We start from the raw sequence: 21,400 nt of genomic DNA on the forward strand, positions 1-21,400 counted from the left end.
TGTTTTTCTGTTTGTATTGTATTTTAAATAGGGCGCCCATGAAAAAGTGACCCAAGTGATCTCATTGGGTTCCCCTGTATAAATAAAGATAAATAAATAAAATAATCTTTCTAATTTAATGTGCGTGGACCTGTGCCATTTATGCACAGCCTTTGCGGTCCACGGAGGAGAAGCCGGGTCCTTTGAAGGATGCAGCTGTTGAATTGGGACACTATAGAATGTGATTTAACCAGTGGTGGATGAAGTACTCAATGCTGTTACTTAAGAAAAAGTACAGATACAGAGGTAAAAAATGACTAGGTAAAAGTATGAAAAAAAGTATGAAAAAAAATGAATAAGTAAAAGTATCACAGTACCTTACTGTACTTTCAGAGTAAAATGTAGTGATATTGATAAAAAAAAAAAAAGAAAAAAAAAAAGATACACGTTTTGGTCAATAGTAACAATACAAATCAATGCCTTAGTTTTTCTTATGAATTTTGTGTTTTTATTTTTGTTTGCTCAAAGCTGAAACTTGAAATAAAAAACTTTAGTCAGGATGTTTCCACGAAATAAGTAAAATAAAAATATAAAAATAAAATAAATTAATTTATATAAAAATAAATACGTAAAAATAAAATTTAACTAAAATAAATAAATACATTTAAAAATAAAAAATTAAACTAAAACACATAAATAAATATAAAAATAAAATTAAAATCGAAAACTAAATAAAAATAAAAATAAACCCTCAAATCAAATGAAAAGTACTTTTTACTTTTCAGTCCAGGCAAAAATGTAATGTAGAAAGTAAAAATATGTGCTCTCAAATCTAGTGAAGTAAAAAGTATTAACTGTAAAATTTACTAAAGTACAGTTCCCTACAAATTGTTCTTAAGTACAGTACTCCGTGACCTTTCACCTCTGGATTTAACCGTTGCTCCTCGTGCGTTATTTGACCGAGATAACCCGTCATTATCTCAGCTTTAATAAACCTACATTCAGTTTAAAAGGTTAGAGGCTAAATGTGGATACTTCACATTTACGTGTTTTAAAATGGAGAAATATCTTCACAAATTTACTCAAATCAGGATTTAAAACTCCGTGACCCTGAGGTGGGCGTGGCGCAAATCACAGACACGCCCCTTTGCGCTCATATTCTTCCGGATCCCATGGCTGCAGTCACTATGAGGGCAGAACATTTGGAAAAAGATACGCAGGATGTTTGTTTACTGTGAAATGAACTCGACTGGAATTTAAACAACGCGCGACTCTACGAAGAAACTGAAAAAAAGGAACAAAAAGTAAGAAATTCAAACTGTCGTTGCATTTAGTCTCTGCAAAAACAGCGAACTGAAGTTTGTCAACCGCCCAAATAGTTTAAGAATGCAGCAGGGCACAAAGAACAGGGGCTTTTTCAGTGCAACCTGATTCAAACTTGTTGCAGTCGTGTTGGATATTCGCCTTCGGGACAACAGAGGGGGTTTCCGTGGACTTTCTCCTGTCTGTGTCCCTCTGGAGTGTCTCTGTGTCTCTCGCTGTTACACGCTGCAGGAGCTGATCTGAAGAGCCGCGTTAATAAGCAAGGCAAATTTATTTGCACAGCACAATTCATGCACAAGGTAATTTAAACTGCTTTACAGAAAAAGAAAGACATTCAAATCACAATACAACAAATCCAAACATAAATATTCATCTTTAAATTAATATTAAAAGAGAAAAGTGCAGAATTAAACCCTTTCAGTCATATGCACAGCTAAACAGAACCTTTTCAGTCTGGATTTAAACATTTTCAAAGTAGATGCTTGTCTCACATCTTCAGGAAGAATGTTCAAGGCTTTAGTTGCAGTAAACTGAAACACTGATTCTCCTGGTTTAGTCCTAGTTTAGCCCTGGTTTAATCCCGGGTTTAGTCCTGATTTAGTCCTGGTTTAGTCCTCAGAGTGTTGCATGGTTCATGTGGCTCTAACATGTGAGAGATGTACTTTGGACCTAGGCCATGGAGAGACTTATACACAAGCAGAGCTGCTTTATAGTCTATTCTTTCAGCTAGAGGAAGCCAGTGCAGAGACCTGAGCACGGGACTTATGTGCTCGTACTTCCTGGTTCTAGTCCTGACCCGACCAGCAGTGTTCTGGATGTTCTGTTCTGTGTTAAGGCTCGTTTGGAGAGGCCAGTGAGCAGGACGTTACAGTCATCTAACCTACTGGAGACAAATGCATGGATAAGTCTCTCTAAGTCTGGCTTAGACAGTTTACCTTTGTTTTTTGCAATGTTTTTAGGTGGTAAAAATCTGCAGATGTTACTGATTTGATGTGGCTGTTAAAGTTCAAGTCTGAGTCCATTATTACCCTGAGATTTCTAGCCTGATTTGAAAGTGTACAGTGCACCTGTTGTATCATTTATCTTTCTCCTTCGAACAGCTGCAGGACCATCCGCTGCTTTGTGAACAGTGCACCTGTTTTGTCATTTATGTTTCTCCTTCGAAAAACTGCAGAACCATTCACTGCTTTGTGAATAACAGACAGGTCAAAAAAGAAACAGAAATGATCAAACAGAGCAACATCCACCACATTGACATTTGAAATATTTACTCCTTTTGTAATGAGCAGGTCCAGAGTGTGTCCTCTGTTGTGGGTGGGCTCGCTGACGTGCTGAGTCAGACCAAAGGTTTCAAGGACAGAACTGAGCTCTTTAACGTTCCTGTCAAACACATTATCCACATGTACATTAAAATCACCTGTAATGACTAAACCATCAAAGTCTGTGCATACGACTGAAAGCATCTCAGTAAAATCATCAATAAAGCTCAGATAGTGCTGGGGAGGTTTGTATATGAGTGCAGAGGGGGATTGTTTTAGCTCCATTTTAATTCAAAAGATGAAAACACCCCAAATGACAACTTGTGAGTAACTACATTAACTCTAAAAATGCCCACACACCTCCACCCTTTTTGTTTATTCGTGTTTCAGATTGCCTGTGTTTTTGTCGAGCCATGTTTCGGTTAAAAACATAAAATCAAGATTAAAATAAGAAATAAAATGACTTGTTACATAAAGATCTGACATTGAGCACAGCAATTTTCAGATTAGTTTCAGTGGGGCTGGATATTATCTTCTTACAGGAAATATGACCTAAATGTCTCTGATTGGACAGTCTAACTGTCCTTCTGTTAATCAGTCTATGTGGTGTAACTGTAGATGTAGATATAGCTCCATCACAGGCCTCAGCATGATATTATCTTTATCATGACTGTATGTCCTGAGACAGCAGAGGCCCTGTGTGTCCTAGCTCTTGGTGATAACAGCTCTGGGGAAAGGCAGGGGGGGTTTGGGTGAGGGACCAGGTGAGGGCCGAATAGGTGGGGCAGGGGGGAGTTTGGGTGAAAGATGAGGGGGCATAGGTGGCTACGGGGAAGAGTTCTGTATAGTTGATGCCAGAACTCTTGATAGCACTACATTAGGTGTGAGGGGAGCCATCTTAATTCCTGATCTGATGAGACTTTCTAGATGGTTGGGAAGGGCCAAGGGTGAAGGTGGGGAGGAAAAGGAAAGTGAAGAGTCCCTAGAGGAAGTAGATGTAGCAAAGGGGACCCAGGGCTGTGGGCAGGGGAGGTGATGGGGGTGTTGCTGGGACTGAAACCTCTACTTGGGCTGTCACAGACAGGTTCAAGGCCTGTGATGAGGGCGCAGGGGGAAGTGATGCTGGAGATGAATCCTTCACTTGGGAAGGTGGTGGTGCTGCTGACTTGTTCTCTGGGGGAGGCAGTGGTGCTGCTGAATCCCTTGCTGGGGGAGGTGGTGGTGCTGCTGACTTGTTCTCTGGGGGAGGTGGTGGTGCTGCTGGTGGTGACTCCTTCGCTGGGGGAGGTGGTGGTTGTAGTTGTGGTGCTGACACATTGGCTCGGTCTGTGGTTGGTGCAGCAGGAATGCTTCTCTCATTCCTCTTTTCTCTCACTGGCCCAGAACCCTGTCCAGGCCGGTGCCTCAGAGCGTGGAGGAGGTTATCCGTCAACACTCTTACTCCACCTCTGCTCAGGTGTGGGCCATTTCCCTTGAACAGGTCCTCTCGTTTCCAGAATAGATCAAAGTTCTCAATGTAGTGCAGTCCTCTGTCTACACATTCGTTGAACAGCCATGTGTTCAGCTGAAACAGCCGGGTAAATTTGTTCAGTCTGTCTATGCTAGGAAGAGGTCCACTGATGAATGTATTAACCCCCATTTTATCAAGCTCCTCCAATAATATAATACAATTCTTTTTCAAGATTTCAGTCTGTTCCAATCTGGTGTCAACTGCACCCATGTGCACAATTAGCTGTTTAGCTCCTTGGTATGTTGACAAAACTTTTGGCAGGAGTTTTGTAATCTCAGAAACAGTGTGACTGGGATAAGAGCAAGTTTGGATTCCTCTGTGAGTCACATCTCTGACAGCACCATCTCCTAGCAGCAGCGTATCTCTGACCTTGACGTTTGGCACAGACCGCCTGTTTGCCACCGCTCTTTTGCCAACTTCATTGCTCTTGTTTTGTGACAAAAATCTATTTTCTGTGTGTATATTAACATCAACATCAGTCTGTGACAGTGGTAAAAATCTGTTTGTCAGCTGTATTTTGGGTGATGTAACTATATTAGCATTGTCTCTTATCACTTGTTGCGTTGGCTTGGTATTCTTGTCTTTACAAAAAAGACACCGTATCACTCAGGTTTAAGTTGAAGGTAGCAGTTTTTTCACCCTCTTCTTTGAAAGTAACTGTAGGCTGTTTACCGCTGGAAGTCACAGGGAGCATCTGGTGAAGTCCTTTTTCAGATTCTAAAACAAATATCCGTGCTTGTAGCTCATTAATTTGTTGTTGATAGTTCTGACAACATTCGCAGAAAGAATTCCTTTGGTTTCTTCCCCCAGACATGTCGCTGGCTCGTCACAAAATTTAGTTAAAAAATGTAAAAATGATTTAAAAGTCTTGGTTTACTTAAAAGAAAATCATAATTAAACAAATCTTTCAGCACTGGAAGAGGTAAAATGATTAAAAATTAAGTAAAGAAGGAAGCAGGAAGGTTTGCGTCTGCACTCTTCAGAAGCAAGAAGTGATGACTATGACTTGAGTCTTGTCTGAGTTTAGCTGAAGAAAGTTGTTTTGCCTCCAAACACTGATCTGTTGGACGCAGTGGCAGAGTGAATCCACTGGCCCATATTCACCTGCTGCAGTGAGACATAGATCTGAGTGTCATCTGCAGAGCTGTGGTAGGACACATTATTGCTGTGTATTAACTGGCCTAACGGCAGCATGTAGAGACTGAACAACAGGGGTCCCAGGATTGACCCCTGGGGCACCCCACAGGTCAGGGACATTTTATCTGAGACACATTTTTGAATTTCAACAAAGTACTCCTTGTCTTCTAGATAGGACTTGAACCTTTTTAGTGCCATAGCAGTGTTGACGTGTTCTATCAAAATGACGACTGGAATCGATCAGTTAAAATCACAATCATGCACATGGTTTTGTTGAGAAATTCCAAATGCCATAGCCCAGCTGAGGTTTGCTAAAAGTAGAGCTGTGGTTATGGCATAGATGACCACAGAAGCTATATGACACCCTGCATGCACAGTTAAAGCTCACTTTGCAGACATCAGTTTCAGAAGCGCCTTTCCAAGAAGCCTTAAGTCGTGTTAGAATGTTATTCCCTCCTCAGAATCATGGAGTTATGTTTTGTTTCATTCGCACATGTTTCAGTAACCCTGCTTTATTAGTTTTTATTTGTCTGTCTACACCTCCAAAGCTCAAAATTATCTGTTCCACCTTTTGATGTCATCTTGTGGTAGTTTTCAAGTTAACAGCTCCTTTCACCTTTTTGTTCAGTAGCAGATTGGCAATTCCAGAGCTGAAATGATCCAAATTATTCTAGTGAAGGTGTCTGAAGTTTAAAAACACAGTGGAGCCATCACATCTTTATTCAGACTGCTGTTCTGAGCCTTTATATCAGGTCGGTCATGTCAAGATTTGAGTTAAATGTAATGAAACCTGCAGTAAAAGGTATTTTACTGCAGGTTTCCTTATTTCTCAGCACCTGCAGCAAATGATTAATCAATGCTGGAGGTTCTGAGCTTTCACTTGAGGCATGGCCCGTCCATGTGAGAATAAGCAAACCTTGTGTGTCCTTGATAGGTTCACCCTTTTAACCTATATTACAGTTCAGAAGAGAAGAGAAGACGAGAGATTATTTTGTCTCAATATTGAGGAGAAAGAGCGGGGAGGCAAAAACCTTCAGTTACAAATCACCTCGCACCCTCTTTCTGAAGTCTCCATCTTCTTTCTCCTCCTTTTATTTACTTAGGAACCCTAGTTACAAATGCACTGCTTACTCTCAAGGGATGGGGGACATACTTTACATACTTTGCAAGCAGTGTAAAAACATGACGAAATTCACAGAGAAATCTATTTTGTTTTTGCATTTCTAAAGGTCATTCCCAAGATGTTTCTGTTTCAGGGTTTCGCAAGTTCAGAGTGACCTTCTTCCCGTGGGATCCTGCAACTTTCAAAAGACATTTTCTGCAAGACTCAAGAACAAACATTAGTGCAGATTACATAGTTTACATAGTTGAAATGAATATAATGATTATAATAAGAGTGAACATTACATTACCTTGAAAATGAACAGTGAGATAACAGTGAGACATAATATAACTTGAATATATATTTTGAATCCATCAGTCCTCCATGTTCATGTTAAAGCTACAGTTTGTGAGCTCATTTCATTACCCTGTGAGCAAAAAACATTTCTACTTCTCTATGCAGTCTATGGCTTAAACACTGTAGCGTGGTGTTTAAACTCCCCATGAAACGGTGAATACCAAAATGTACAGTATTTGTCATCAGGCCTAGATAATAGTCAGTCTAAAGAAAAGTTGATAATGTCCAGAGCAGAGATAGCTATTGAATCTTAAAGTCATCCATTGTCTGATCTCCTCTTCTCTCCTCTTCCAGGTGGTTGTCTCGGTCTTTCGAGTGGACACAATGCAAGCCTCCGCATGGACTACTACTAACAGACAGTGTCAACAGTTTGGGCAGCTTCCATTAACACATCCTCCTCATTTCAACCAGACTACAAGCAGTAATAATGGGAGCAACGCAACTTATCTCTCATTATTGCCAGTCAATCAAATGGCATTGCTGGTTGGCCACTTTACCATGTCCAGTTTTGGGACAAAGCAGGTGTCTACACAGAGACAAGACTTTGGGACTGCAAACAATCAGTTACCAGCAAGTGGCCACCAGGGTTGTTATCCAAACTCTACAGAGAACGCATCACCCCTCTACACTCCAAATGCCAAAATGAACACAGTAGTTAGGCAGCAAGTAAACCATGCGCAAAAGACGCCAAACCCCGGAAACCCACAATCAACGGTGTGTTTTAATAATTATGAACCACAGGGAGTGCATCAAAGTTCGCACACTGAAAATGTTACAGCACAAATGAACAATTCTACCGTTCCATCTACAACGCAGGCTGGGTACAACACGCAAGCTTCTGTTCAAAGTCACATCTACAACCAGTGTTCCCAGCAAAAAGCTCTCTCTTTGCCTTCCTATTCACAAGCCATTTCTGGCAAAAATCAGTACACCGTCTCTTCTCCGGTATCCAGTCCACAAAACGTTTACGCAGTTAGTACCCAAATGAACTACTGCATACCTCAAACAAATTACATATGGACAGGTCAAGCGACAAACGCACATTTTCGTAATAACACACTCACGGCTGTCCCTGTTCAAAGGCACTGTCCAAATCAGGAGCTCGCGCAGCAACATTTCATAAATCTGAACCACAATGCTTGTTCAATGCAGCTGCCGTCTTCGACTTGCTTATCACAAAACTCGAACGAACAGTTACACTTAAACAAAAGACCTGCTCCTCCACAGACTGTGAAGAATGTGCCAACTAAGGATCACTCCGCCAACCTTTCAGCCAGTACGAAGTCAGTGTCCTACCAGAAAATTAATGATGTTCCAAGTGTGAATCTTAACGCGCCTCTGACCCAAGGCGCTCAAATGAACAAATGCGACACAGCTGCTGCACAAGCGTCCAGTGGTACAGTTCAGATATCACCCAATCGTGCCCTGCGTGCCGTCGCGGTAGTTTTGCCCTTGTCGCAAGAAAACTCTCCTGACGACCATCCCTCTCCTACAGACAAACCGTCCCCGAATGCCTCATCAAAACCATGTTTTTCCGGCAATAACCAAATGAAGGATGCACAACTTAGTACCCCAGAGAAGTCACAACAATTGACAAGCAGTTTCAGTGTTTCCTCAAAGAAAGCTGGTGTTCAAAACTCCTCGCCATCTCTGTGCGAAATGTCAAAAATACTTGATGCCGCACCCAAGCTGTCCTCTTTACCATTATCTTTTGCTCAGTTACTTATGGGAACTCCTCAAACCTCGCCTATTTCTGGAGGGTGTAAACAAAAAATAGGGAATAAAAAGACCCCAACAGAGAAGAAGCCAAGTGAAGAACCACTCTCCTCTGTACCAACCACTGAATGGACTCTGAAGATGTTGAAAGACAAAATTTCAGAGATGGAGAATGAAAATAAATCTGACCGTAGCTTGAGAACACTTATTACAACTGCAGGAGAAGCCGGTTTATTTCACCCAACTGGGTTTATGAAGATATGTATGAAGCTCAGTCTCGATACTGTAGTATTATCACACGTGACAAGCCAAACAGATCTCAACAAATTCCACGTACTTCAGCATGGTGAGGTTTATGTGGACAAAATCCCTTACACCTCCACATGGTTAAATATTAACAGCCAGCTTGACGACATTGATAAAGAGTTTGGCTTGCCCTATTTTTTTAAATGTACTCTGTTTGAGGATGATGACGACAACGATACAGACAATCAGAGTGAACAAACACAAACTGTTCAAACTGGGATCAAATCTTCCAAATTGGTAGAACTTTTAACTCAAAATGACCAATCTGATGGTGGCATTAAATCTGTGGACAGTAAGAGCAATATCGATGAAGAAATCACTGCATTACTACAGTCAGAAACTGAAAACCGTGATGAAAACCAGTGTGAATCAAGTGAGCACTCAAGTGACTCAAGCTGCTCATTTAAAATTGAAGTTTTACGCCCAGAAGAAGCAAAAGTTATCTTTGAACAAATGGACCACAACGGCTCAGCTCCCAGATCAGAAGAAACTGTGCCAAACGAACAAAATGTGCCCGAGAAGCAAACGTGCAATGCGACTACATTAGAGATGATCTGTTGTATTGACAAATGGAAGGAGAAATATTTGGGTTTGGCTTCAGAGGGGGAGTGCAAGTGCAAAGTAGTGCCAAATCAAGACAAAGAACCACAATCACTCAAAACAGATAATGGTTTTTCTAAGGAGATTTTTGACTTGACAGAAGAGGTCGTTTCTACAGCTCCTCTCACTGCACCAGGGGACACACAAGAAGGCAGTAGTCCTAACTCAATTATATCTTTAAGCGAAAATGAGGATGAAAGCCAAGTCTCTGAGGCCAATCAAACATGCCATTCGAACAGCACTAATGAACAAGACGTGGCCAAATTTACAGGAAGCTCTCTCACTGCAAGCCCAGACAGAAATGCATTACAAACTTTGATAGTACACGAGAGGCAAGTAACTACTAATGAAACTAGCTGTGAAATGAAGGAACGGGAGGAGGAGTGCAGGACAGAGAAGGAAGAGACTGTAGCAAAGGTGGCAGAGAAAAAACAAGAGCCCTCCACCTCACCACCTGTCAGTTCTCATGATGGTGCGCAGAAAAATGTCAGGAAATCCATTATGGGCACTTCTGATGCCTCATTATTGCATCCCTCCAAAAAATGCAAAATTTCGTCTCATTTAAGATCACAGACTTTGTTCGAGAGCTTCTCAAAATGTAAAAATTCTGCGCCCGGTGCAAGAATCGAATTGACGGTATTTGGGTCAAAGCAAGAAATATGCTCTCCTGCAGGCACTCGGCGAGGAAATATTTTGATGGACAGGTCTCGCCAGCCTCCTGAAAGGATTTACGTTAAAATGAACTCTTCAACTACAAGTGACACTCAAAGCGCAGAGTCTCTAAGCAGCAGCTCGGTGAAAAGACGGATACATGAAAACTGGAGGAAGAGCTTCCCACTGCCCACAATTAAAATTTGGAGAAAGAATAAAAACTATTTTATAGTTGGAGACAGGACTTTGAAGTGCAAAGGTGTGAATTCAAAAAGAAAAGCGAATGAGTCTGATGATGGCCTATGTCGTAAAAGGAGGAGAACCAGCACCGTCTCAAAATCTGTGACTTTACTCGACAAACCCAAGGATGTTGAGGAGTTTGAACAAGAAAATGTTTTGAAATTTAACGTGTTGCCCAGTTCCTTCAGCTTTGAGGAGGGATCGAAGAACAGTGATTCAGCTGTGGCTTCCACTGCAGGTAACGCTCACAAAGTACTATAAGATTTTCGAATAATATTTAACATATGTGTTTTTTTATCAACAGATGAGAAAACAGTTGCTGAAAAAGTGAAGGAAAAGACGCAAGTTTTAAAGATGCAAGGTAAGAGGGGCGACAGTTTTAATCTTTAACAAACTGTGTTATGAAAAATGAAACAAAACTCTGTAATGCTGCTTTATAGGAGCCTGGAGTGGTGACTCCACGAACAAGTCTCCTACACGAAGCCCAACCTCATCCCCTGAATCCAGCAGCCTGTTTCAGGAGTATCAGAGGCGACACAAAATGAACCAGAAGTCCTAGGATGAGTGACATTATCTTAAACCCACCATTGTAAATGGATTCTCTCATCCATCTTTTTTTGGTGAAATAAGTTATTTCATGTGAATCCCAAGTAAAGGTTCCAGTTGAATTGAGTTGTGAATTTCCAGTGTTTACCTCTTTCAATGTTTGATATTCAAATATGTAAGATATAACCTTTATTACCTCATTTTGTATGACTTTCTTTACTTTTTAATTAGTTTTATTTTTTTAAATAAAAAGATTCAAATAACGCATTGTGCATTTTATTGTTAGTGTACTTCATATTTCAACAGTGAGGAATCAGTTATTACAGAATTAATAGTTAATGGTATGTCTTTTGAATACTGTCCACCTTGAGAATTGAACAGTTGTGTCAGGAGTCTAAGGACAATAGCCTGTGGTTCTATTGATTCCCTGTAAATTTGTCAAGTATGTGTGTTCTACGTGGAATGAAGAACAAGTATCAGGCTGTCACAATAACTAAATCGACTTATCCTTCTACATTTTGTATACATTTTCACACTTTTATTACTTACATTTAGTTTATTCTGCTACCTATTTACAAAATGGTTCACTGTGATTATCCTGCTTTATGGTTATTTTGTAATATAAAGTAGATTCAATAATATAATTTATCATGTTTCAAAATTTGTTATCTTGTCTGTTGGCAGAACATCCAGAACTCTGCATGACCTTCAGTACCAACGTATGGCCATCGTCTCCTGATATCATAAAATTGTTTGGTTTGTGCAGTTAAATACTGTAACAAAAACAAACACAAATAAGAGGAACAGAGATTTTATTCAGAATATTGTAGTGTTGTGGTGTAAGGAAACACGCAGTTACTTCTCTCGATGACGTAACGCCATACTGTGGAATATTCCCGGCAAAGCAGTAACTTCTCCATGGAGATAGTAAAAGAAAAAGTTGTTTGAGTGAAGACGTTTCGCTGCTTATCCAAGCCGCTCCTTCAGCTCTGGTCAGATTGCTGGTGGAGACAGGGAGGAGCTAACGACACTGAAACAAACACACCTTTTGTGTACAGTTTATGTTTGTTTGTTGGATCATACCTGGATGACTGAGGGATTAATAATAATAATACATTTTTTTTATAACGCACTTTACATTTGAACAACAAATCTCAAAGTACTACAGTGCAAAAAAAAGACATTAAAAACTGAAGACAATTAACATTAAAAACAGAAAACAATTAGTGTAAAAGCAATAAAACAATAGCCGGTGTTTATCTGTAGGCCAAGGTAAAAAGGTGAGTTTTTATTCCTCTTTTAAAAGCGTCCACCGTCTGTGGAGCCCTGAGATGGTCTGGGAGGGCGACGGGGAGCAGCCACTGAGAAGGCTCTGTCGCCCATGGTCTTGAGCCGTGTCCTGGGCATGACCAGACGGTGCTGTTGGCCTGACCGAGTCTTAGTGGAGGTGTGTGGTGTGAGCAGTTCAGTGAGGTGGGGGCCGCACCGTGGAGACAGTGATGGGTGTGCAAGAGGACTTTGTATTGAATGCGGAAGTGAATGGGGAGGCAGTGCAGAGAGTGAAGAATGGGGGTGATGTGCTCGTGTTTACGCACCCTCATCAGGACCCTGGCGGCGCTGTTTTGGACATACTGGAGCTTTTGAATGCTCCTGCCAGAGACCTCGATGAGGAGAGCGTTACAGTAGTCCAGCCTGGAGGAGACAAAGGCATGGACGAGCTTCTCTGCAGCAGGGAGGGAGAGAGAAGAGCGAAGTTTGGAGATATTATGGAGGTGAAAGAAGGAGATGGAGATGCAGATGGAGGTGACATGATTGTCAAAGGAGAGGTGGGGGTCAAATTTGCCCCCCAGGTTTGTTACAGAGGGAGAGAGGGGAATGGTGTGTCCGAAAAATGAAACAGAGGTGATTGGAGAGGAGCGGAGTTGATGAGAGGTACCAGTTTGGATGGCTTCTGTTTTGGAGACATTTAGCTGCAGGAAGCCCTGGGGGACCCCACAGATAACAGTGTGGGGTCTAGATCTTGCTTCCCCCAGAGCTACGCACTCGGTTCTGTCGGCGAGGTAGGAGTGAATCCAGTGAAGGGCAGTGCCAGAGAGACCTGTGTAATGCTGGAGACGGTGTAGGAGGATGTGATGGTCTACGGTGTCAAATGCAGCAGAGAGGTCGAGAAGAATGAGGAGGGATGTGGAACCAGAGTCAGAAGCCCTCATCAGGTCATTGGTGACTCTGATGAGGGCTGTTTCTGTACTGTGGGAGGGGCGGAAACCAGATTGAAATTTTTCATACAGGTTATTGGATTTGAGGTGGTGGTGGTGACAACTTTTTCTAGGATTTTTGCGAGAAATGGGAAGTTTGATATTGGTCTGTAGTTTGACAGAGGTTTGGGGTCCAGGGTGGGTTTCTTGAGGAGGGGTTTGATAATGGCAGTTTTGAAGGTGCTGGGGACATGGCCTGTTTCTAGAGAGGTATTGATTATTTTTGTGATGAGGGGACTGATGGAGGAGCGGTGAGTTTTGAGCAGGGGTGATGGGAGAGGGTCGAGTGGGCAAGTGGATGGTTTAGATTTATGGATGATCTTCTCGACCTCCTGCTGCATTGTGACAGTGAAATGGGTGAGTATGTTTGTGACTGGTGTTAAGGGTAGGTCGAGTGTGGCGCTGTTGAATGGTGGAAATGAGGTACGGATGTTATCTATTTTTGATGTGAAAAATTGCATGAAAAGGTTGCAGTTTAAATCTGTATTGCTGTGGAATGGGGGGATATGAGCATTGAGGATATGATTTATTGTGGAGAAAAGTTTTTTTGAGTTACCTATGTTGTTATTTATTCTGGTGGAGTTGTGTTCTGACCGGGCCTTGGTGAATTCTTTGCAGTACGTTGTGCGGTGTTCCCGGTAGGCCAACTGATGCACCGTTAGGCCGGATTTTATGGATGCACGCTCCAGGACACGGCCCGCCCTCTTCATTTCTCTGAGCTCCTCTTGTGAACCACGGGGCAGAGCGGGTGAAATTTACAGTCCGGGTTCTTAATGGAGCAAGGGAGTCCAGGATGGAGACAAGGTTAGCATTGTAAAAATCCATTAAGTTGTCCGTTGATGAGTGAAGATGGGGGGAGAGAAACTGGAGCTGTTGGCAGAAGGAAGTGGAGTCCATGTTTTTAATGTTCCTGAAGGTAATTTGTCGGGTCGGTTTGGTGGTGAGACAGGGCACAGGGATGGTGAAAGTGACTGCCAGGTGGTCAGAGACACCAACATCATACACCTGTAATCCAGTGACAGGGAGGGAGTCAGTTATTACAAGGTCTAGAGTGTGACCCCCTCTTTTATGTGTGGGGCAGGTGACATGTTGGTCCAGGATTTCTTTAAAATTGGTGGCTAGTTGGCAGTTATCGGAGTCCATGTGGATATTGAAGTCACCAGTAACCAGAATGTTTACTTTGGGGTGTGCAGAGTGAGGTAAGTAGATTGTGCAAGTCTGATAAAAAATTTGGGTGTGATCTGGGGGGGGGGGGGGGGGGGTGATATATGAGGGCTATTGTCAGTGGAAATGGTTTTCTACAGTTAAAAACCAGGGATTCAAAAGAAGCAAAACAGGGTGAAGTGACAGGGGATAGTTCAATATTACTGCTATAAAAGGCAGCTAGGCCCCCACCTCTGCCAGTTGTGCGGGCTCTCTCCATGTAGCGGTATGCTGGGGGACATGCTTCATTTAAGTCTGATTACACACTTCTCCATGGAGACACAAGCAGGTGGCAGGCCCTCCACATAGTCCAGGTTTAAAGTCTAGGCCTGTAGCACCAAACACTGCTGTAGATAAGACCATAGTTCTCCTCTCTCACTGACTGTGGGAGTTCATACTGGGCCAGGTGATGCAGATGGTGATGAATGTTGTGCCCCTCAAACGCTGCTCTGCCTGGGTCTCCGATAAGCACTGTGGCTCCGTGAGTTTTAATGCAGGTGTCCAACCAGGCGTGCAGAGCTGTAGCCAGGGTCTCATCATAAAACATGTCTCCCAGGAGAATCAGGTCAAAGGGCTTGGGCTCCGAGCTTATCATATTGTCGGCCGAACACACGGGGGGCGCCAGGTTGTTCAGTTCTGAATTCATGATGGTCACAAGTCCTGCAACTTAAGAGGATATGAATTTGTATTAACGTCATATTAAAGGAACTTGTTCTAGATCTTTGCTGTAGGGATGATAATGAAAATATGTATGGCTTTCAGCTTCCTGTTCAATGCAACATTTTGAGGACTTTTCCCCTTTCAAAAGATAGGGTAATTGTTAATTGCCATGGCAACAGTCCCAATAATTCATCAGTCTGAAACCCATGTATATTATCCCTGGAATTAATGAAGCTGTTACTATGTGTAATTTGTAGAGATGCCCCATTAAATAAATAAATAAATAAATAATAAATAAATAAAACTCTAGGTGCTATTTTCTATGTATATCTTTGTTTTCAGAATGATGAAAAATTAGGGCCATAGCAATTAACAATTTAATGGTGAAAAGTTCTAAATCTCCATAGCAGGAAGCTGAACCCATGAATTGAGACGTGGTTAATTGCAGTGATGGAATAAGTACTTAATGCTGTTATTTAAGTAAAAGTTTCACATAAAAAATACTTGAGTAAAAGTATTAAATACTCATTTAAAAGAGTAAAAGTATTTTGTGCAGGATTTGAGTTCTAATAAAACTTGAAATGTAATTTTTATAAAGATTTAGCTGAATTTTGTTAAACAGAAACAAATTGATCTTTTTATTTGTATATTTTATTTATTTATTGGTTTATTTGACAGGGACAGTGTACATTAATAGCATTGCTGCAAATGCACCAGAATTAGCCAAAAGGCTATTTTTCATCTGTTGTCCCTGGACAGATGGCAGACCTGTCTCCCTAAAAACAAGAGTAAAATATTATAAAGTGAAAATTACAATATAGTATAGAAAAAAAACATTAAAAACAGATATAACAAACATATATATTGAAGGGTATGACAAATAATAAAGCTCTGAGTTGCATTACAAATACATATATCAAAATTATTGAATGCATATTGATTGAATAAAGCTTCTTAGGTGCATCACATATACATATATATCTTTTGATACTGAAATCATAGAAGTTTTGAATATTGTCATGTAACCACTATTTGTATACTGAATTCATGTATCCTTTGAATATTGTACTCTTTTGAAGGTCGTCTAACGGGCACCATGTTCATGCTAAAGTTTGAACAATATGTACTAACACCGAAACTATTCACTCAGTAGAATACTCTCATATTACAGGCAACACTGCAAGATTTGAGTTATGGGGGACAGCTGGTTCTTTGCAGAAACTCCTTTCACAGAGATAAGGTGGCCGGATGAGATCCAAGGCCGAAAAACAAACCGGTGCTGCCCGGAGAAGTGAACGAGGCCGGAAGGAGGGACCAAGGCGCCAACCTACTGTAAGGTATTTTTTAACAATGTAATACTACCCCAGATGCCTGTAGCCCCATTCACCAAAGACCCCCACCCTGAGAGGGTCATAAAGCAATCTACAGCACTGGGGCCAAGAAGATAACACCTAGGCCCACCTATGCCCCTGTTCACCAAGGGCTGAGTGCCCCCCATCCTGTGAGGGTCATAAAACAATGAGATTGATTGACTTAAAAATGCACATTCAGGGATTTTGCCAAAAGGTTTTTAATGTGTAATCACATGTTGCCAAGAGGAAGACCCGCCTCACACACACACACGCACACACACACACTGGGAGGCCTATAAAAGCTGGAAACACAAACATCTCAGGACTCTCTTCCTATCCTTTCCTGAGAGTCCGGTGCTTCATTGTTAACTTTACCTGTGATGAACTCATTAAACTCTTCTGACTTATACTTCAGTCTCTTAGTCCTCTTTGACGCTTGCACCAGAAACGAACATTTCTTACACTACTCATCACAATATTTGCATATTCATGTTCCATGTTACATTTTTACGTTATGGGGCCAGGGAAAGGCAGACAGAGCCTGCTGCACATACGAGGGATAGATCATTTTGACCCCGGGTACTGTATTAGATTGTAACTGTCAGGGGAATAAACTTTTGAGATTTGAACTGATCGAATCCAGTCGTCATTTTGATAAGAACACGCCTAACAATATTTATATAACATATATTTTTATTTGCTCAAATTATGAACTTGTTAAAAACCCTCAGACTTTTCAGCAGGTCTCACACAATAAGAAAAATACTTTTACTTTCAGTCCAGTTCACAAATGTAGTGGAGTAGAAAGTACAGACACTGCTCTTAAATGTTGTGAGGCAAAAGTAAAAGTATCTGAACTTCTGTAGATTGCTTAACTGCTTTTACTTTGTTAGTACCCACCACTGCTTAATTGACAGATAGAAGTGATTTACCAGTGTCAATATCGTTGGCAGTAACGTCCTTAGCGCCACACTTTTTGGCTACAATTGCTGAAGCTCCACAGCCACTGCCAAGGTCCAGCACAGCTTTGCCCCTGCACATCTCTGGGTTATCCATTATGTATCTGGAAGACAAATAGAGCCGTCTACCATTGGCCTAAAAGCAACAAATCATCCGTTTCGTGACACAGTTCTAGCTAACCTCGAAACAGCCTGTCCCCCGGGCCAGTAAATTGCCCAGAATGGATCGCTAAAAGGCCATAATTCAGGTCTTTCTTTCCAGAATCTGCATTTGGGCGTGAAGAGTCTGAGGCGGATCTCAGGGGTCAGAGACTGGTCCCCTCCTACTTCAGTGTTTTCCAAAATAAATCTCCGAATATACTCATCGGTGTGACATTTACGTGCTCTGATTAGTCTTCTTAAAGATGTTTTAAAGGCACGAAAAAGCACAGAGACGCCAGGGAGGTGCATGTTTACATTAGCTACATGTGTCACAAACTAGCATACTTTGCGTGGTATAAATTAAACGAAAAGCAAAACAGATACACAACATTTTGGAGATTATTTAACCGAAAAAATCTCCAAAAACGTGTTTGCTTGATAAAGAATAGATAAGAGTACACAAGATGAATCGCCTACTCCATGATACAAACATTTAACCCGGACACTTTTGAGCGTCCTACACCTAAATAATTCCGCCACTAAATCATCTGGGGTTCCTAGTTCCTACTGAGGATAAACAGTGAAAATAGGCCACAGGTTTGTGTCAATGTTCAATGAAAATAACACTCTCTATTTTAGCCACGTTTTGGGTTAAGTAATAAAATAAAAACTAACAAAACATGTGTGCGGTTTACTCTATAATACAGCCGAGATCCTACACAGCTTGGTAAAATAATCTTAGGTCTGTTTGGCTTTGTCTAAAAACATAGACTTTATGCAAATCATTATTATTAACTTATTATGAAGCAAATAGACTGTAAGCTACAAACACATTACTAACTGTATCAAAAGTAGACGGGGTGCAGCTCCCCCTGGCGGTAACTCTCGGTAATTGAGCACCATCCAATTAAAAAATGTTGACAGTAAAATGAGGTTATGTGGAAGTAAAACACGAAGTAATTATAACCCCCGTGTTTTTGAGTCATTTTCTGCTCGAGTTTCTAAATATGATGCAACAATATCTCACTGACTGTCATCAATTTGGCTCTAGCTGCTGCAGTGTGAAGTAAAAGTAAAGTGGGACTAATTCACAAACTGTATAAAGAATGTATTTATACATATACAGTCTATGGCTCAATTTACTGATCGGTTACGTAAGAGTAAGTAGACCTATATGTCACAGTTAGGGTGACCAGACGTCCCTATATAACAGTCCCAGTTTTGAGCCTTGTGTCCCCTGTCCCTGCAGATTTATCCAAAAAACTCAGATTTGTCCCAGTTTTATTCAAGAAATGTCCCAAGTGTATCTACTTTTGACCAATTTGATCCCTACCAACAGTAAAGAGGGAGATATACTGTCATTTGTTTAGCAAAAAATACAGAAAACTGTGTTTGAACATGACCAGAACACAAAATAACACTGACTGAAGTCTCTCAGATTTTATACCAACTAAGAAATGAGTCCAAAATAGGCCCTGTGCATATTAATTACAAGCTCTTTTATTATCAGCAAAGTGTCCCAAATCCCGCTCATAAACATCAATAGCTGAGCGGTCAGATCCACTAACCCACAGGTTGGCTGTGCGATTCCAGCTCCCACAGGTGAATGCTGCTGTTGTGTCCTTGGACAAGACACTTATCCCTCCTCACCTTTAAGATAAGATAAGATCTGCCTTTATTAGCCCCACAGTGGGGAAATTCCAGTATTGCACCGCACAGTTCAAGAACAGCAGGAAAAAAGTAACATGCAATAAAACAAGATAATAGATAATAGCATAAAATAATACATAAAATAAACTAAAATAGACTCTAATGTAACACACTGTTTCTTTTTATGTACAAAAGAGTAACAGTGCAGCATATAAACAGAATAAATCTCAGTAAAGTGACTTCAGTAGATTTACATGGTATTCAGTATTGTACATGGGGTATGTACTCTGGTGTACTCTGGTCCATGTGAGTGTGACTGGGTGAGTGGTTCCTTGATATGAAGCTCTTTAAGTGCGTTGAAGGTGGAAAAGCACTGTATAAAAACGTGACCATGTGACCATATTGTCGTAACCTATAGGCCTATATTACACCGTATTAGCCTATTAAGCTAATTTGGCTGAACTTAATTACAGCTGAATGTTCTTTGTGCTTGATTGCAGATTATAGGCCTGGTGCCTTTGTCCTCATCACTATAGTCTGTCCAGCCTGTGTCGCTCTGTGCCATTTTGAACCAAGATCTGTGCAAAATGTTTCTATGGACCATTATTTGCAGAGTCCACCTTTTTTTTTTTTTTTTTGGTAAATTTTGTGTTGGCTACATACAAACAAACCAAAAATAAAACTACTACTTATTGCCATTTCATTTTTTATTGGAAGCTGTTGTGGGAATTATCTGCAAAATAATACCAAAACATTCAAGAAGACTGTCTATGTTGGTTTATTATATTTGCACCGGTAAACAAACGCTCCCACTACTGACAGACAGAGTTTCTGCTGCAGTGGGTCCAGAGCGCAACACTTAGACACTGTCAGAGGTCCAAGCCTTTCCCCAAGAACAATTTACATTCGGGGTCAGTCTGTCTGGGTATTTGGCCTTCTCACCTCAGACAGGTAACACTTTTACATAAGCATTTGTGTAAAGGATGATCAAACCACAGACATGTAAATGGAAAACACAAAGGTGCGTACAGCCTTCTCGTGAGATTAAAGGATTAGACAGGGAAAAGTGTGGCTTGTAACGCTTTCTTACAGAAAAACAACGCACAAAACTACAATTTGTACCACAGAAGCACAGCCGATAACACAAAAGACGCACCAAGGGACACAGTCATAGTTCAGAATGTAATGTGCTGCTACGAGAGAAGGTGAAGGGTCAAAACTTCCTCTTTGTTAATCCGGTTTATTCGATATTTTATCAGGTAAATCCAGCCTGGCCAAGATGCAGCAGCACACACAAGAAGAACACACAAACACACTCACAAACGCTCACACATGAGTCATAATGTGAAACAGTGATTAAAGATGCAGATTAAAGATGTAAAAGTGTTAAAAGAATGTGCGCTGATCCAGGAAAATACTTGAGTTTTTAAGAGGTAAACACGAACTACGTTTTAAAGTTTGTTGTAGGTGGGTCTGGTCACTCGCTGCAGAGAACTGAAACAAGAAACGGCCAAAAGCTGTGTGTGGATTTAGGAACGATTAATGGATTAGTGATGTGACATTGGTGAACGAGTCGGCTCTTTTGAACGGTTCCTTAATGGCTGGAAGCGGATCTCATTTTTTAAAAGAACCAGATCTTCTGCTTTGAAAATTTTCTGCATTTTTATTCTGATAAATTCTGGGCCAACACAAAGTGAGAGATTTATGAACAAAAAAAAAAACCCAAAAAAGTATTTGGCATCGTAATAGTTAGATGATTATTGTAGTGGAGTGTTGTACTTGGATCATTCATAATTTCAAAGCGTAAACACTCTCCCATTCTCAGTTTGAACTATTTTAAACACATCTGAGCCTTGGTCGTTTCTCAGTGATTATTTTGTTGTTAAAATTAGTTCTCACATTGGCGTCTGTCATTTAAATACATAATAAAAGAGCCAGTCTTTTAAACGGCTCTTTGAAATTGGATCCCCTAAAAGAGCCTTGAATCTCATCACTAATGTGGATGTTTAGCAGTCGATTAAAGACGCGTAAATGAACAACAACCTGTGTGTTTGTCTGCGGCTCTGGTCCTGTGGGTCTAGTCCTGGTTTAGCGGCGGTTTAGCCCTGGTCTAGTCCTGGTTTATTCCCAGTTTAGTCCTGGTTTAGTCCTGGTTCAGTCCTAGTTTAAGCCCTGGTTTAGTCCTGGTTTAGTCCTGGTTTAGTCCTGGTCTAGTCCTAGTTTAGTCCTGGTTTATTCCCAGTTTAGTCCTGGTTTAGTCCTGGTTCAGTCCTAGTTTAGTCCTGGTTTAGTCCTGGTTTAGTCCTGGTTTAGTCCTGGTCTAGTCCTAGTTTAGTCCTGGTTTATTCCCAGTTTAGTCCTGGTTTAGTCCTGGTTCAGTCCTAGTTTAGTCCCGGTTTAGTCCCGGTTTAGTCCTGGTTTAGTCCTGGTTTAGTCCCGGTTTAGTCCTGGTTT

At 41.1% G+C, this 21,400-nt stretch overlaps 3 protein-coding genes across 4 annotated transcripts in view; 1 reads left to right on the plus strand and 2 right to left on the minus strand.

Annotated features, from left to right (window-relative positions):
* Window positions 1-21,400, minus strand: part of washc4 (WASH complex subunit 4) — a 124,659-nt gene that overhangs the window by 57,334 nt on the left and 45,925 nt on the right. The gene's annotated exons all lie outside the window — the stretch shown is intronic.
* On the plus strand, window positions 1,103-10,992 carry si:ch211-106e7.2 (uncharacterized). 2 transcript variants are annotated; one of them, XM_055222241.1, is made up of 4 exons: window positions 1,103-1,283; window positions 6,962-10,418; window positions 10,485-10,541; window positions 10,621-10,992. In XM_055222241.1, the coding sequence occupies exons 2-4, from the start codon at window positions 6,992-6,994 to the stop codon at window positions 10,737-10,739; spliced, it is 3,603 nt and encodes a 1,200-aa protein (XP_055078216.1). In that variant the 5' UTR covers window positions 1,103-1,283; window positions 6,962-6,991; the 3' UTR covers window positions 10,740-10,992. The 2 variants fall into 2 exon arrangements, with proteins under 2 accessions (XP_055078216.1, XP_033824121.2); XM_033968230.2 differs by having other exon boundaries at window positions 1,157-1,601; window positions 10,621-10,983.
* etfbkmt (electron transfer flavoprotein subunit beta lysine methyltransferase) lies at window positions 14,061-17,810 on the minus strand. The gene is made up of 3 exons (XM_033968793.2): window positions 17,337-17,810; window positions 17,129-17,259; window positions 14,061-14,850 (listed from the first exon to the last, which is right to left on the minus strand). Exons 1-3 carry the CDS (start codon window positions 17,603-17,605, stop codon window positions 14,501-14,503), a joined length of 750 nt encoding a protein of 249 aa, XP_033824684.1. The 5' UTR covers window positions 17,606-17,810; the 3' UTR covers window positions 14,061-14,500.

The sequence above is a fragment of the Periophthalmus magnuspinnatus genome, chromosome 6 (assembly GCF_009829125.3).
Source record: "Periophthalmus magnuspinnatus isolate fPerMag1 chromosome 6, fPerMag1.2.pri, whole genome shotgun sequence".
Classification (NCBI taxonomy): domain Eukaryota; kingdom Metazoa; phylum Chordata; class Actinopteri; order Gobiiformes; family Gobiidae; genus Periophthalmus; species Periophthalmus magnuspinnatus.

Bases quoted from the DNA above. Each gene is read 5' to 3' on its own strand.
- si:ch211-106e7.2 (XM_033968230.2), top strand. The intron at 10,419-10,484 runs GTAACGCTCACA...TTTTATCAACAG, and splicing joins AGCTGTGGCTTCCACTGCAG to ATGAGAAAACAGTTGCTGAA. The intron at 10,542-10,620 runs GTAAGAGGGGCG...GCTGCTTTATAG, and splicing joins GCAAGTTTTAAAGATGCAAG to GAGCCTGGAGTGGTGACTCC.
- etfbkmt (XM_033968793.2), bottom strand. From the start codon at position 17,605: ATGCACCTCCCTGGCGTCTCTGTGCTTTTTCGTGCCTTTAAAACATCT. The intron at 17,260-17,336 runs GTTAGCTAGAAC...TTTGTCTTCCAG, and splicing joins GGGGGACAGGCTGTTTCGAG to ATACATAATGGATAACCCAG. The intron at 14,851-17,128 runs GTAAATCACTTC...TATCCTCTTAAG, and splicing joins TGCCAACGATATTGACACTG to TTGCAGGACTTGTGACCATC.